Raw genomic sequence first — 12,806 nt, 5'->3', positions numbered from 1 at the left:
TTTGGAGGTGTGCTTTGGGTCATTGTCCTGTTGTAGGATGAAATTGGAGCCAATCAAGCGCTGTCCACACGGTATGGCATGGCGTTGCCTGTTTGTGCTCTCCTCTGAAGGGAGTAGTAAACATCGTTGTAAGAAATCTTCAGTTTCTTTGCAATTTCTCGCATGGAATAGCCTTCATTTGTAAGAACAAGAATAGACTGTCAAGTTGAACATTAAAGTGTTTTTTTTTTTTTCTGGCCATTTTGAGAGTTTAAGGCTTCTTTCACACTTCAGTTTTTTGGCGTCAGTCACTTCCGACATAATGACGGATCGACGGATCCGTCACAATAGTTGAAAAAACGGATCCGTTTTTTTGACGGATCCGTTACTCGGGGGTTGTATATATTTTTTGGAGCATGCGCAATTGAAAAAAATTGAAAAAACGGATTGGGGCGACGGATCCGCCGAAATGACGGTCGCGACGGATCCGTCGCCCATAGGTGGCCATTCTATGAAATGACGGACGCGACGGAACCGTCGCGATCCGCCATTTCAACGCAGATAAAAAACGTTGCAATGACTGTCAATGTCTAGATGACGTCCGCCAAATTTTGACGTATCCGTCGCATGACAGATGGAACGGACGACCATCCGTCGCTAATGCAAGTCTATGGGTAAGAAAACGGATCCGTCGGAAAAAAAACGGAGCCGTTTTTTGAGGAAAATGGCAGATTTAGACTGACGCCAAACAACTGAAGTGTGAAAGAGGCCTAATGGAACCAACAAATATAATGCTCCAGATTCTCATCTAGCTCAAAGGAAGGTCAGGTTTATAGGTTCTCTAATCAGCTAAACTGTTTTCAGCTGTGCTAACATACTTGCACAAGGGTATTTTAACCATCCATTAGCCTTCTTACAGTTAGCAAACACAAAGTACCATAAGAACACTGGAGTGATGGTTGTTGGAAATGGGCCTCTATACACCTATGAAGATATTGCATTAAAAACCAGACATTTTGCAGCTAGAATAGTCATTTACCACATTAACAATGTATAGAGTGTATTTCTGAATCCACTAATGTTAGCTTCATTTCTAAGTGACCCTAAACTTTTGAACGGTAGTGTATGTAAATGGCCTTTCAGGTTGTATGGATTGGACACTGATCTCCCTGATAATCTGCCTTCAGAGCTTATTTTACATGAAGGGGGGGAATTGCCAGTGTGAGACAAGTAACTAACACAGAACAGTAGAACTGAACATTGTCTAAAAACAAACACTTTACCATCTGCAGCTCTGCTGTATTGCAACAATATTGCAGCACTGTCTGCCTGTGAAATGGCAGCTGAGGAACCTGCAGATGTCGGGTATAATCACACACAGCTCTGCAGTGAGATCCAGAGTGGTAATGCCTCCTTTCATATAAAATAAGCTTTGGTGGCAGATTCTCTAGGGGGGTCAGTGTCTGTCCCATAACCTGGAACAGCTCACTTACATATAAAAAACAAAAACAAAAAAAAAACCCAAAAACAAAACATGAATTTCTCTGGAATAAGACCTCGGATCACATGTCAAGGTATCATTTTATTTAGCTTCTGATGACCTACGTTCCCATATAGATGGCTAAGGAGGGTTGAATTTGCCAACAGTCCCTTTTGAAGCAGTGTGCCAGTAGATCCCATATGGCATGATCTCTGCAACATTGGTGGTATTTTCCTAGGCAGGAATTGACACATTTAAATTCTGCAGTGTATTACATGATTCACGATATGGATGAGATGTAATGGCGACATGAATAATAAACAATTGGTCAGCCCATAGCATCAATATTTGTTCTCTATAATATATCAATATTTAATGGGACTCTTCCAATTTGGGTTTGCACTATATTATTTTAACATACAAAACCAATCGGGACCAATCAATTTTTCATAATTTTTTTTTTTTTTGCATTCTCCAGTTCAATATGTACATTAAATCAAACTTTAGGATTAAAATGTTCGGTTTTGAGACCACCCCTTTAACATTTTAGCTGTTCCATTAACTGATCTCGGTGAAGGCTTATTTTTGCTGGGGAGGAGGGTGAATCCCACTCCATCCCGGTGATCGAAAAAAAACAAAACACACAATTCAGGCTTTACCCCTCACCCTAGTAATGACATTTACTGTTTGGTTAATGTTGTGTTTTACTAGACTGGACTCCTACAGACGTTACAATGTTCATTTTTATTAGTAGGGGGAAATGTGTGATCTGACACCCATAGATGGGGAAACATCTCTTATCCTGTAGATAAGTGATAAAGGGGTTGTCCAATATAAACAAGTTAAATCTCGTAGAGCAACCTTGATATTTGTAGCTGAAGATGGGGTCCCATAGCAGGGCAAATTCTTGCCTGGTCCCGACTCAGCGCCTCATTTTTCTAGGCATGCTGTTCAACACCTGCCAAACAAGAGTTTTCTTCCCAAGGACAAGAGAGCAATCCTCCAGCAGGGGGGTTGCTCTCTGCAGGGTCCTTGGCTTCCTTCCTTACGCTCGGCCATGGCGTTCCTGGGATGGATGGTGGCAGCGTGGGAAGCAATTTGTTTTGCAGAATTCTGTTTAAGACCACTTCAGCAGGTCATCCTATCTCAGTGGAACAAGTCTATTTTCTCTCTGGATCGTCCAGTTCAGCTCTCCTCCCAAGTCAAACGATCTCACAATTGGCGGCTTTCATCCCCCTCATCTTCCGAGGTAATTTCTTCCTTCACGTTCACTGGCAGGTGATGACGACTGACTCCAACCTTCTTGGCTGGGGTATGGTCTTTCACCACCTGACTGTCCAGGGTCATTGGTCAGCAGAGGAATCTTCTCTGCTGCTCAAAATCCTTGAGATGAGGGCCATTCTTCTGTCTGTCACTGGGAAAGGCTTCTTGGGGTTCAGGCAAACAATGCCATGGCAGTGGCATGTCAGTCAGCAGGGAGGAACTTTGTCCCTTGGTAATGGCTGATGTATCAAAGATTCTGCTCTGGGCAGAGGTGACTGTTCTGGTGATATCTACAGTGCATATCCCCAGCGTGGATAATTGGGCTGCCGACTAGTGACTGTGCACACAATGTATAGGAGCGCCTTGCTTCACAGCAGTCCAAACAAATGCTCATTCCCACCTGATTGGTTTCAATCTCTGCCCATCTGACTATCAAACCAGAGCCGTCATTTGGGGGGTGGAGATGGATGGAAAGCAACCAGGAAGGGAATGCGTAGTTAAATGCTCGGCCACGCCATGATGCACGGAGTGCCTGTACAAGGTAGCGAACAATGATTCTGTGCGTAGTCCCTTAATGCAGTGCTGAGGGATATTTATATGTCTACTAACGTGTGTGTGTGTCGTCTCCCCCTCCCCCCCCCCCCCGTCTCTCTAGGATGATGATGCAGAAGCTATTCTTACGGCGGACTTTGAAATAGGACACTTCCTGCGTGAGCGCATAATTCCTCGATCTGTTCTTTACTTTACTGGAGAAGCTATTGAAGATGATGACGATGATGTAAGTTCGGTGTTTGACGGAATGGTTAGGCAGCTGTTTTCTACATACATGCTAATTCTAATGCCTGTTTCAGATTTTAAACATCTATTAAACTTTTTTTATTTTTTATGCAGTATGATGAGGAAGGCGAAGAAGCGGATGATGAGGTAATTAATACTTTTTACATGTGACTAAATGTTTCAGCAGTTAATGCCATTATATTGGATCATACTACAGTACTTCGGTTTCATAATTTTCAAGGCACATCAATGTTGCTTTCCATCTTAGTTACGTCCCATGTCTTGACCTGTGACTAGAGATGAGCAAGTGTACTCGTTGCTTGGGTGACCTCCGAGTATTTGACTGTTCGGAGATTTAGTTTTCATCACGGCAGCTGAATGATTTACAGCTATTAGCCAGGCTGAGTACATGTGGCGGTTGCCTGGTTTCTAGGGAATCCCCACATGCAATCAAGCTGGCTAGTAGCTGTAAATCATTCAGCTGCCGCAATGAAAACCATCTTCGAGCAGTCATAAGTACTTGGTCACCCGAGCGTGCTCTGGAATACCCGAGCAACGAGTACTCGCTCATCACTACCTGTGACCTTTGACTAATTGGGGTCTTAAATTGAATGTATAGGGCCCATTTCCCTTCAGTATTGAGGCAGCTGCACTCAAGGCAGGACAGTTGCAAAGGCTGCTGTTGCCAGCAGGTATTTTGCGTGGACCCTGTTACTTGGACTGGTGGGCATGCAGCTGAGGTCTACTTTGGCTGCATTCACATATTCATTTTTATTGGACAGCACATGGACATTCTGGTTTTCATTGCTGCTACTTGGATATCTGTTAAAACGATGGATATTGAGATCTGTGAAACTCTGAGCATGTCACATATGGCGCTCTGCTCAAAATAGGACATAGTAGGTGTGTCTTTCCAAATGTAAAAAATGGGGGCAGCACACTTCATACAGATGTTTCCTCGCACATCTTAAAATTGGTGGTTAATTGCAGCTACTGTTCTTGCAGGAAGGAGAAGAGGAAGCAGATGAAGAAAATGACCCAGATTATGAACCTAAGGTGAGTGTTGGCTGTTTAAATGGGTGGATTTGGATACTCGTGCTCTCCACCCCTTTTCAAACCTACACTTTCTTGTATGGCTTGTACTTCGTGCCCTGACTGCTCTAATGCAGTTTATGTAAATTCTACAATATAGCATGCATTTGTTTAGACTAACATGGAGATGCCTGAGTTTTTGGTGAAAAACTTTCCACTTGTCTACCCTTGACATTTTTCCTTACTAGGTTTGAATGGTGCCAGAATTCTTATCCTGGGTATGTAACTCTTGACACTGAGCATTAATGCACTAATGGGGTGTGTGTGTGTGTGTGTGTGTGTGTGTGTGTGTGGCTTTGGTTCATACACTAATTAACAAACTGCGTAGCTCCGTATTAAAAATAAACACCATTTAAAAAAGACCCTGAACCCTCAACTTTGTGCTGTTCATCTGTGATGTTTGTAGGGGCTACCTCACATAATTGTTGCCTTACAAAAAATATTGTATTGTAGAGCAGAATTCTTCTTCGGCGCCCCCCCCCCCCCCCCCCCATTGGTCTCCTAAAATAGGATTTAGGCTAGTTTCACACTAGCGTTTACCTGATCTGCGGCAGGCTGCGGACTTCCTCCGTGAAGCCCCGCCCTCGGCCACACCTCCGCTGCTAGCTCCACCTACTTCTGCATGCGGCCCACATGCGACCTCCGTACCTATCTTTAACATTAGGTACGCAGGTTGTGTGGCTGTAAGCAGATGCTGCCGCATGCGTCGTTTTGACTATGCGGGAAAAAAAATGCATCGTCAAAACGATTCATGTGGCAGCATCTGCATACAGCCGCACGACCTGGGTACCTAATGTTAAAGATGGGTACGGATGTCGCATGCGGGCCACATGCAGAAATAGGCGGAGGTGCGGCCGAGGGCGGGGCTTCACGGAGGAAGTCCGCAGCCTGCCGCAGATCAGGTAAACACTAGTGTGAAACTAGCCTTAGATGGCTGCAGCTAGTCTAATAATAAACCCTGTAAGCATGTTTTCCGGCAAAAGTGGCATCGCCTACGATGTCTCACCAATGGCTGCTGGACACCTGACCAGTACGACTACACCTTATCTTCAGTCATATTTCATGTCATGGGTGATTGTTGGATAATTGTTTAGTGATCTGCATTTGACCAGCCTTGTTGGGCTATGTGCATACGTTGCGGATTGGTGTGCGGATTTTTCTGCAGTGTTTTTGCAAAATCTGCAGGTAAACCGCATTGCGGATTTACTGCTGTTTTTGTGCAGATTCCACCTGCAGTTTTACACCTGCAGATTCCTATTGAGGAGCAGGTGTAAACCACTGCAGAATCTGAACACGTTTCCACGCATTTCTTTTTTCCATCATACATGACGGCACCACGAGAGAGGGGATCCGGATCGCCCATCAAGGACAGGAAACCTTCAAGATAAAAGGGCAGCTCCTCTCTCCACATCAGTTGGTTTCCTGTCCTTGACGGGGGAACCCTCAAGATGAAGACTTCTGATGAAGACAGAAGAGGATGCCTGGGTTGGGTGGATTTGGGCAGGTGCTAGTCTGCTGCACCAGTCACCAGGCACCGGTAGTCGCCTCGGGGGCCATGTATTCCATGCCCCCCCGAGCGAAGCATGGCACAACCTGTGAGGCAATGCCCAGGTAAAAATTATCCTCGGGGGCCGCAGATAGCGTGTCCCCCCCCTCGTTGATTGAAAATCCTGCTGTCCTCGGGGGGTCACTACATGGTGCCCCCCCTGTTGACCAAAGGTGGCCATGCAGCCCGTAAGGCACATCGGTGCCCGGGCTGAGTAAGTCTCCTCAGAGGATGGGGCCCTCCCTGTTGAGCTTTTAAAGCAGGCCTCCTCCCTGGTCGGTACCTGAGGCTGCACAAAGGAGCGGTGTCCGGAGCACTAAGAGAACATCTGGACGTTGGGGGTGAGTGCGGCGCTGCCTCCTTGAGTCTTGTGTGGACATTCCCGTCTGTCGTGTGGACATTCCCGGCACTGCGAGCTTCTTCTTAGCCGGCGTCGGGTGCCTGGAAATGGTGGGTATGCGCATGCGCACAATACCCGGCGGCAGCACTCGGAACGTTATACAGGTAGACTCCGTGGCGCAGGAGTGTCGCCTCCCAGAAGAAAAAGAGGAAAAAATCAAACAAATGATTGTCAACATTAACAAAACCAGAGATGACTTTAAGATGAGCCATGTCGGTGTTAGGGTCCCTAACCTCCTGCATCCCGGTAGTAAAATGGGCCCAGTTCCATGCAAGAGAAGTGCAATGGTATGTGCTACAGAACAACCTGGAAGTTCAGGGGCAGCTAGAGCCGAAGCTCCTTCTCTCACTCTCTGTACTCCAGTCACTCAGATGGTGGTTACAGATAGTCATCTCCGAGAGGAGTTCCCTGGACATACACAGCCTCCAAAGTGATCACAACGGACGCCAGTCCATGGGGGTGGGGAGCTCACTCAGACACACTATGGGTTCAAGATCCCTGGGCTCAAGAGGAGAAAAATCTATCCTCAAACGAGTGGGAACTCCTAGCAACAGAAAAGGCGCTAGAGAAGTTACTTCCACACTTGGCAGGGCATCATGTGAGAGTCCTATCAGACAACCGAACAGCGGTCGCATACGTGAACCACCAGGGGGGCACCTGTTCTCAGTCACTGATGCACATAACCACAAGACTCGTGTCTCTAGCCGAAAGGCACTTCCTTTCATTATCGGCCCTGCATATCCGAGGTGTGGACAACATAAAGGCAGACTTTTTAAGCAGGAACCACTTGAGGCAAGGGGAATCGTCCCTAAAAGTCAGTTTTTCAACGGATAGTACACATGTGGGGAAGACCCAGGGTAGACCCTTTGCCTCAAGAGCCAACAAGAAAGTTCGAGGATTCTGCTCCCTGAACCCAGCAGACAGGCCATTGGCAGTAGACTCCTTCAGTATAGAATGGACGTCAGGACTCCTGTATGCCTTCCCACCGATATGTCTAGTTCCAGCAGTTCTGAGGAAGATCAGGGAGGACAAGGCCAGGGTAATTGTCATAGCTCCCTTCTGGCCGAAAGCCAGTAAAACCATGGTCTTGAGAGTGATGTCACTGACGGACCCGTGGGTTCTCCTGGAAGACCAGGACCTTCTAACGCAGGGTCCCTTCAACCTCCTGCAGAACTCCGGGCTTCATTTGACAGCCTGGCATTTGAGCGGTCGTAACCAGAGAAAGAAGGGTTCTCAGCTGGGTTAATATCCACCTTGCTCAGCAGCAGAAAATTCCTCTCCAGCTCAGGGCCAATACGGGAAGGGGAGGTCCCGATAGTGACAATTCTGGAGTTCCTGCAAAAGGGCTTAGATCTGGGGTTAGCTGTTAGTACCCTCAAAGTACACATTTCAGCCTTAGCAGCCTTATTCAACTGTGACCTGGCAAGCAATAGATGGGTGATGAGGTTTATCCGAGCCTGTAGTAGAGCTGACTGTTCCATCCCCTACTCCTCCACCATGGGATCTAAACTTAGTGTTGACAGCTTTAACAGAAAGCCCCTTTGAGCTGTTAATACAACCTCAGATAAAATACTAACATTAAAAACAGCTTTGTTAGTGGCACTTACATCAGCCCGTAGGGTGGGGGATTTACAAGCATTGTCAGCTGACCCCCCCCCCCCCCCCCTACACACAAATTACGGACAATAGGGTTGTATTAAAATTAGATCCGGCATATCTCCCCAAAGTGGTATCGAGATTTCATAGGGCTCAGGACATAACCCTACCCTCTTTCTTTCCTAATCCTAGGAACAAGAAAGAGGAGAGACTCCATTGCCTAGACGTTAGGAGATGTATCCTACAGTATCTAGAGGTGTCAAAATCCTGGAGGAAGCAGAGTGCTTTATTTGTTTAGTTCCAGGGGTCAAGGAAGGGCCTTAAAGCCTCAAAACAGACTATAGCTAGATGGGTGAGAGGCCATTATTCTAGCGTATAGTAGTGCAGGCAGGGTTGTTCCACAGAGTCTGAAAGCCCACTCCATGAGGGCCATGGCGACGTCGTGGGCGGAGAGAGCAGGTGCTACCATCGACCAAATCTGTAAGGCGGCCACTTGGTCCTCTCCGTCTACATTTTTTAAACATTATAGGCTAGACCTAACTGCTACCTCTGATCTCACATTTGGGAGAAGTGTTACAAGCAGTAATCCCTCCCTAAAGAATACAATCTCTGTAACTCTCGTGGTGTCATCATGTATGATGGAAAAACGCTGGTTTTACATACCTGGTAATGTGTTTTTTCATGAGACCTGACGGCACACTTATATTCCCACCCTTTTGATCACGTCATTAGTTGGGTGCATTATTAGCATTGTTTGTATTATACACTCCCTGGGGAATCGGTGAATAGAACCGTATAGGATGTATTATGTACGTGTACACTAACCAGCGGAGTTCCTCTTGTACTCTGTAAAACAACTGATGTGGAGAGAGGAGCTGCCCCTTTTATCTTGAAGGTTTCCTGTCCTTGATGGGCGGATCCCCTCTCTCGTGGTGCCGTCATGTCTCATGAAAAAACACATTACCAGGTATGTAATACCCGTGTTTCTCTAGCTTGAGAAAGGATATTGCATCTGAAACGTCGCCACGCCATTCAGGCAATAAAGTCCACAAAATTTTTTTTTTTTAATTTTTGTGCCTTCCTTTTTTTGAAAAAAAAAAAATATATATATATCTATCTCGTCCAGCAGCTTACCTTGTTACTGACAAACTTATCCTGGAATGTTGGAGCCTTTGAGCATGTGCTGTAGGCGCTCCACCACTGTGACCTGCAGTCAGGTCTCCTAAGTCAGATCCGCCGCTGTTAATAGTACATTCTGACTTGCGCTACATATATTGTGCGTAGCACACACTATTGAATGATTGCAGCTTCAAGTTTCTTAAGGGGACTATTGAAACAGTAAAAAAAAAAAAAAAAAAAAAATGAAGTTCAATTTGCCGTCCTTTTGCCCCATTCAGAATAAAACAAAACACACATTTGGTATCGCTGCATTCAGAAATGTCCAATCAAAATATAAAGTAAATTAATCCGATCGGTAAACGGCGTATGTGTAACTGGCCTGACAAGTTGGCAGCTTTCTCAATTCTATAGTGTTTATCTTCCTCAGCAAAGCAATTACATTCCTAAATACTTTTAGCAAAGCATTTCTTCTAGTGCTGGTCTTCAGACAAACCTTTTTTGAAGTGGTTATTAGTGATAAGCGAGTATACTCGTTGCTCAGGAGATCTCCGAGTATTTTTTGGTGCTCGGAGATTGTTTTCCTTGCCTCAGCTGCATGAGTTACAGCTGATAGACAGCTTGAATACATGTGTGGATTCCCTAGCAACCAGGCAAACCCCCACATGTATTCAGGCTGTCTAGCAGCTGTAAATCATGCGGCTGAGGCAACGAAAACTAAATTTACGTGCAGTTACAAATACTCAGACCACCCGAACAACAAGTATACATACTCATCACTAGTGGTTATCCTACAACTAGATGACATTCGCAAGCTAAACACTTTACCGTTGGAAAACTTAAACAGAAAATATTCTGCAGTCTAGATATGTACCCCCTTGTGATGTACCGGTCTCCAGTACCAGTGGTCAACCAGTCTCAGACTACTAAAATACTGTGGTACAATAACAGGAATGACTTCAGCAGCCATATGCAGACCAAGGCATTAGACAGCAATTCTGATTCTATTGTGCTATCGGTAAACACTAGGGGGTGCCATAAGTAACAGGATGTATGCATTGTCTACACAGGAGCATGGCTGAATACACAGGAAAATAAAATGTTAGTGTGTTTTCTGTAGTTGTTCACACACAGCTTTTAAAGCTACTTATAGTTGATTTACAGGGAAATATAACCTGGAAAATGTGTATCTGGATCTCGAGTGTCAACTCTTGACCTGGCTTCCATAGATTTGCTTTTTGATTTATGTAACCTGACAGTTGCTCCTCGGTATATGTTCACATGTCTAGAGTTTCATCCAGTGCTAATCTGTGAAAGTCTTCCAGGGCAATGATGAGCATGTAAACTATGCTGGGAAGTTTGTGCCATGACAGATTCTTTTTGTACAGAGGTGCACATTTAGGGTGTACTATGTGTTGGGTGGCATCTTTATTATGACCTTGTATAAGAATGTGTATACTTTCTTTTTCTCTTCACAGAAAGATCAAAACCCAGCTGAGTGCAAGCAGCAATGAAGTGGCATATATGTGGCCTTGAGGATTACCTGCACTGTAATAAGTTAAACAACTCTTAGTTACTTACAGCCTTATGTTTTGTATTCTTGGTAGAATAAAGTCAACAATTTTTGTTAAAAAAAATATATAAAATTTAAACCTCTAAAAATCTGTCTAAATGGTAAGATCTTTGGACTTAGTATTAAGTGTACATTCCTGCCAAGTATGTAATAGGATGCTGAAATCCCTTAAAGCATGTTCTTCACTGCTTCATAGTCTTGGTTCTTGTGAAGTCTCTGCCATGTAGATCTCTGCAGTTCTGATAAATCACAGCTGCCATCAGACCAGTCTGTTTAGATAAAACTCCTAAGGAACCAAAGTATTTTCTCAGCCCAGTAGTTCAAACAGGTGTAAGTAGCTTGCAATAGCTGTGCCTTCATGACCTTGTTCTAGAATTACAGTTCTTACCTTGGAAATGGTACATTCAATAACTTATCCTTGATATCAATTTGCAATCCAACAATGTCCATTGATCATATCTGCTTGTTATGCTATGGGTTTTTGTATTGTGACTGTGATCTATAAACCAATCTGATGGGTAACATAACAAGGTTATTGTTTACCAATGGGGTGTGAATAAAACCTAGTATTTTCAGAAAGCTTTGTCTTGTGTTGTATATTTTACATACATACAATTGTTGTTTGCCACGGTCTCCGTACATACTAACGTTGCTTGGAATCCTAGACGTGACTGTCTCCAGATGATTTTCTGTGCACTTTATGGCAGTATATAAATTATTCTATCCAAAGGTGATGTGAGTATATATTCTGTGCATTGGCATAAATTGGGAAAGGGCAATTTGCAAAGGGGTTTAACATATTGGAGCTGAGGTGTGGCCTAGCACCTGATGTGAGCGGACGGCTTCTGCAGCTCCTCCGCTGTGACCCTTCATTAATCCTGCTTTGTCCCTCCTGAGAGCCGGTAACGTTCTGTGCTGCTGGGGGAGGATATCGGAGGTAGGTCCCGACGTGTGATGGTGCGGCAGCAGGACGCCAAGGCAGGAGTTGCGAGCCGGAGCCAAGATGGCGCTAAGAGCATGGAGGCGGTGGAAAGGGCAGACGCTGCAAATGCCTCTTATGCAAAGAGGATGGAAGTTGCTGCCAGGCTGGAGAAATATGCCTGGATGGACGGAGCAGAGAAACAGATGGCTGACGAGGGAGTGGAAAAGACTGGAGAGAAAGTGAAAGAGCAAGGAGAAGGCTCAGAATGATACGGTACATGGGGGGACAAAAGGAGGAAGAATGTCAGGAAAGACGATGTGGCGCAAGAGACAGTGGAGGAGCCTGTAATAGGGGAGCCCCCATTGCAGGACATATATGATTTGATTTGATCCTGCAAAACTGCAGTAACTACCCTCACAGAGTAGATGGTGTTAAAGAAGTGGCTAAAATAAAGGCAGACATGACTAAAGTTGATAGAGTGGGTGAGATGGAGGAAAGAGTAAGTGTGCTGGAAGGTCAACTTTCTAAGATGCAGAAGTCTCATACTCGGTGTCTGCAAAAATTATGATCTGGAAAATCTATCAAGGAGGAATACGTGAGACTTTGTGGGCATCACTGAAAAGGCAGAAGGGACTGATCCTACAAAGTTTGTGGAATTGCTTTATAAGATAGGTGCTGATAACCTGTCTAAGTTATTTGCGGTGGAAAGAGCATACAGTTCCTTTGAGACCCCCCCCCCCCCCCGGTACTATCCTTGCTTATACTGAGGAGTGCACGAGCGGCTGAGGACCTGTGCATTAATGGTCAAAAGATCTCTATTTACCCTGATAACTAAGCTGAGGTGCAAAAGCAGAAGTTGAGTTATGGAAGCTCATAGCTGACAAGGAGAGAGGGAAGTGAGAAGATGGTGAAAATGGAGATGTTGTTGCCTTATAGAAGCCTCTGGATCCTGGTTTAATAGCAGATGCAGACTATAGAGGGACTTACTGTAATATGTATATGCGGAGGAGTTGGGTAGGTGTAGTTGGATAGCAGTTTAAAGACATTGTGGAAAGGTTAGCT

General features: G+C 45.0%; 1 protein-coding gene across 6 annotated transcripts in view; it reads left to right on the top strand.

The window, feature by feature from the left end:
• NAP1L1 (nucleosome assembly protein 1 like 1) overlaps window positions 1-11,401 on the top strand; it is a 47,303-nt gene extending 35,902 nt beyond the window's left edge. For 4 of the 6 annotated variants that reach the window (XM_077265324.1, XM_077265322.1, XM_077265325.1 and 1 more), the window contains exons 12-15: window positions 3,378-3,500; window positions 3,614-3,646; window positions 4,505-4,555; window positions 10,728-11,401. In XM_077265324.1, coding sequence (XP_077121439.1) covers window positions 3,378-3,500; window positions 3,614-3,646; window positions 4,505-4,555; window positions 10,728-10,763 — 243 coding nt within the window. In that variant the 3' untranslated portion in view covers window positions 10,764-11,401. Of the gene's footprint in view, window positions 1-3,377; window positions 3,501-3,613; window positions 3,647-4,504; window positions 4,556-4,779; window positions 4,810-10,727 lie in introns of all 6 variants that reach the window. The other 2 variants (XM_077265327.1, XM_077265326.1) reach the window with 1 other exon arrangement.
• Window positions 11,402-12,806: the final 1,405 nt, after the last annotated feature.

The sequence above is a fragment of the Ranitomeya variabilis genome, chromosome 5, assembly GCF_051348905.1.
Source record: "Ranitomeya variabilis isolate aRanVar5 chromosome 5, aRanVar5.hap1, whole genome shotgun sequence".
NCBI lineage: Eukaryota > Metazoa > Chordata > Amphibia > Anura > Dendrobatidae > Ranitomeya > Ranitomeya variabilis.
Note: the sequence above shows the minus strand (reverse complement) of the source record. Positions and strands in the feature narration are given on the sequence as shown.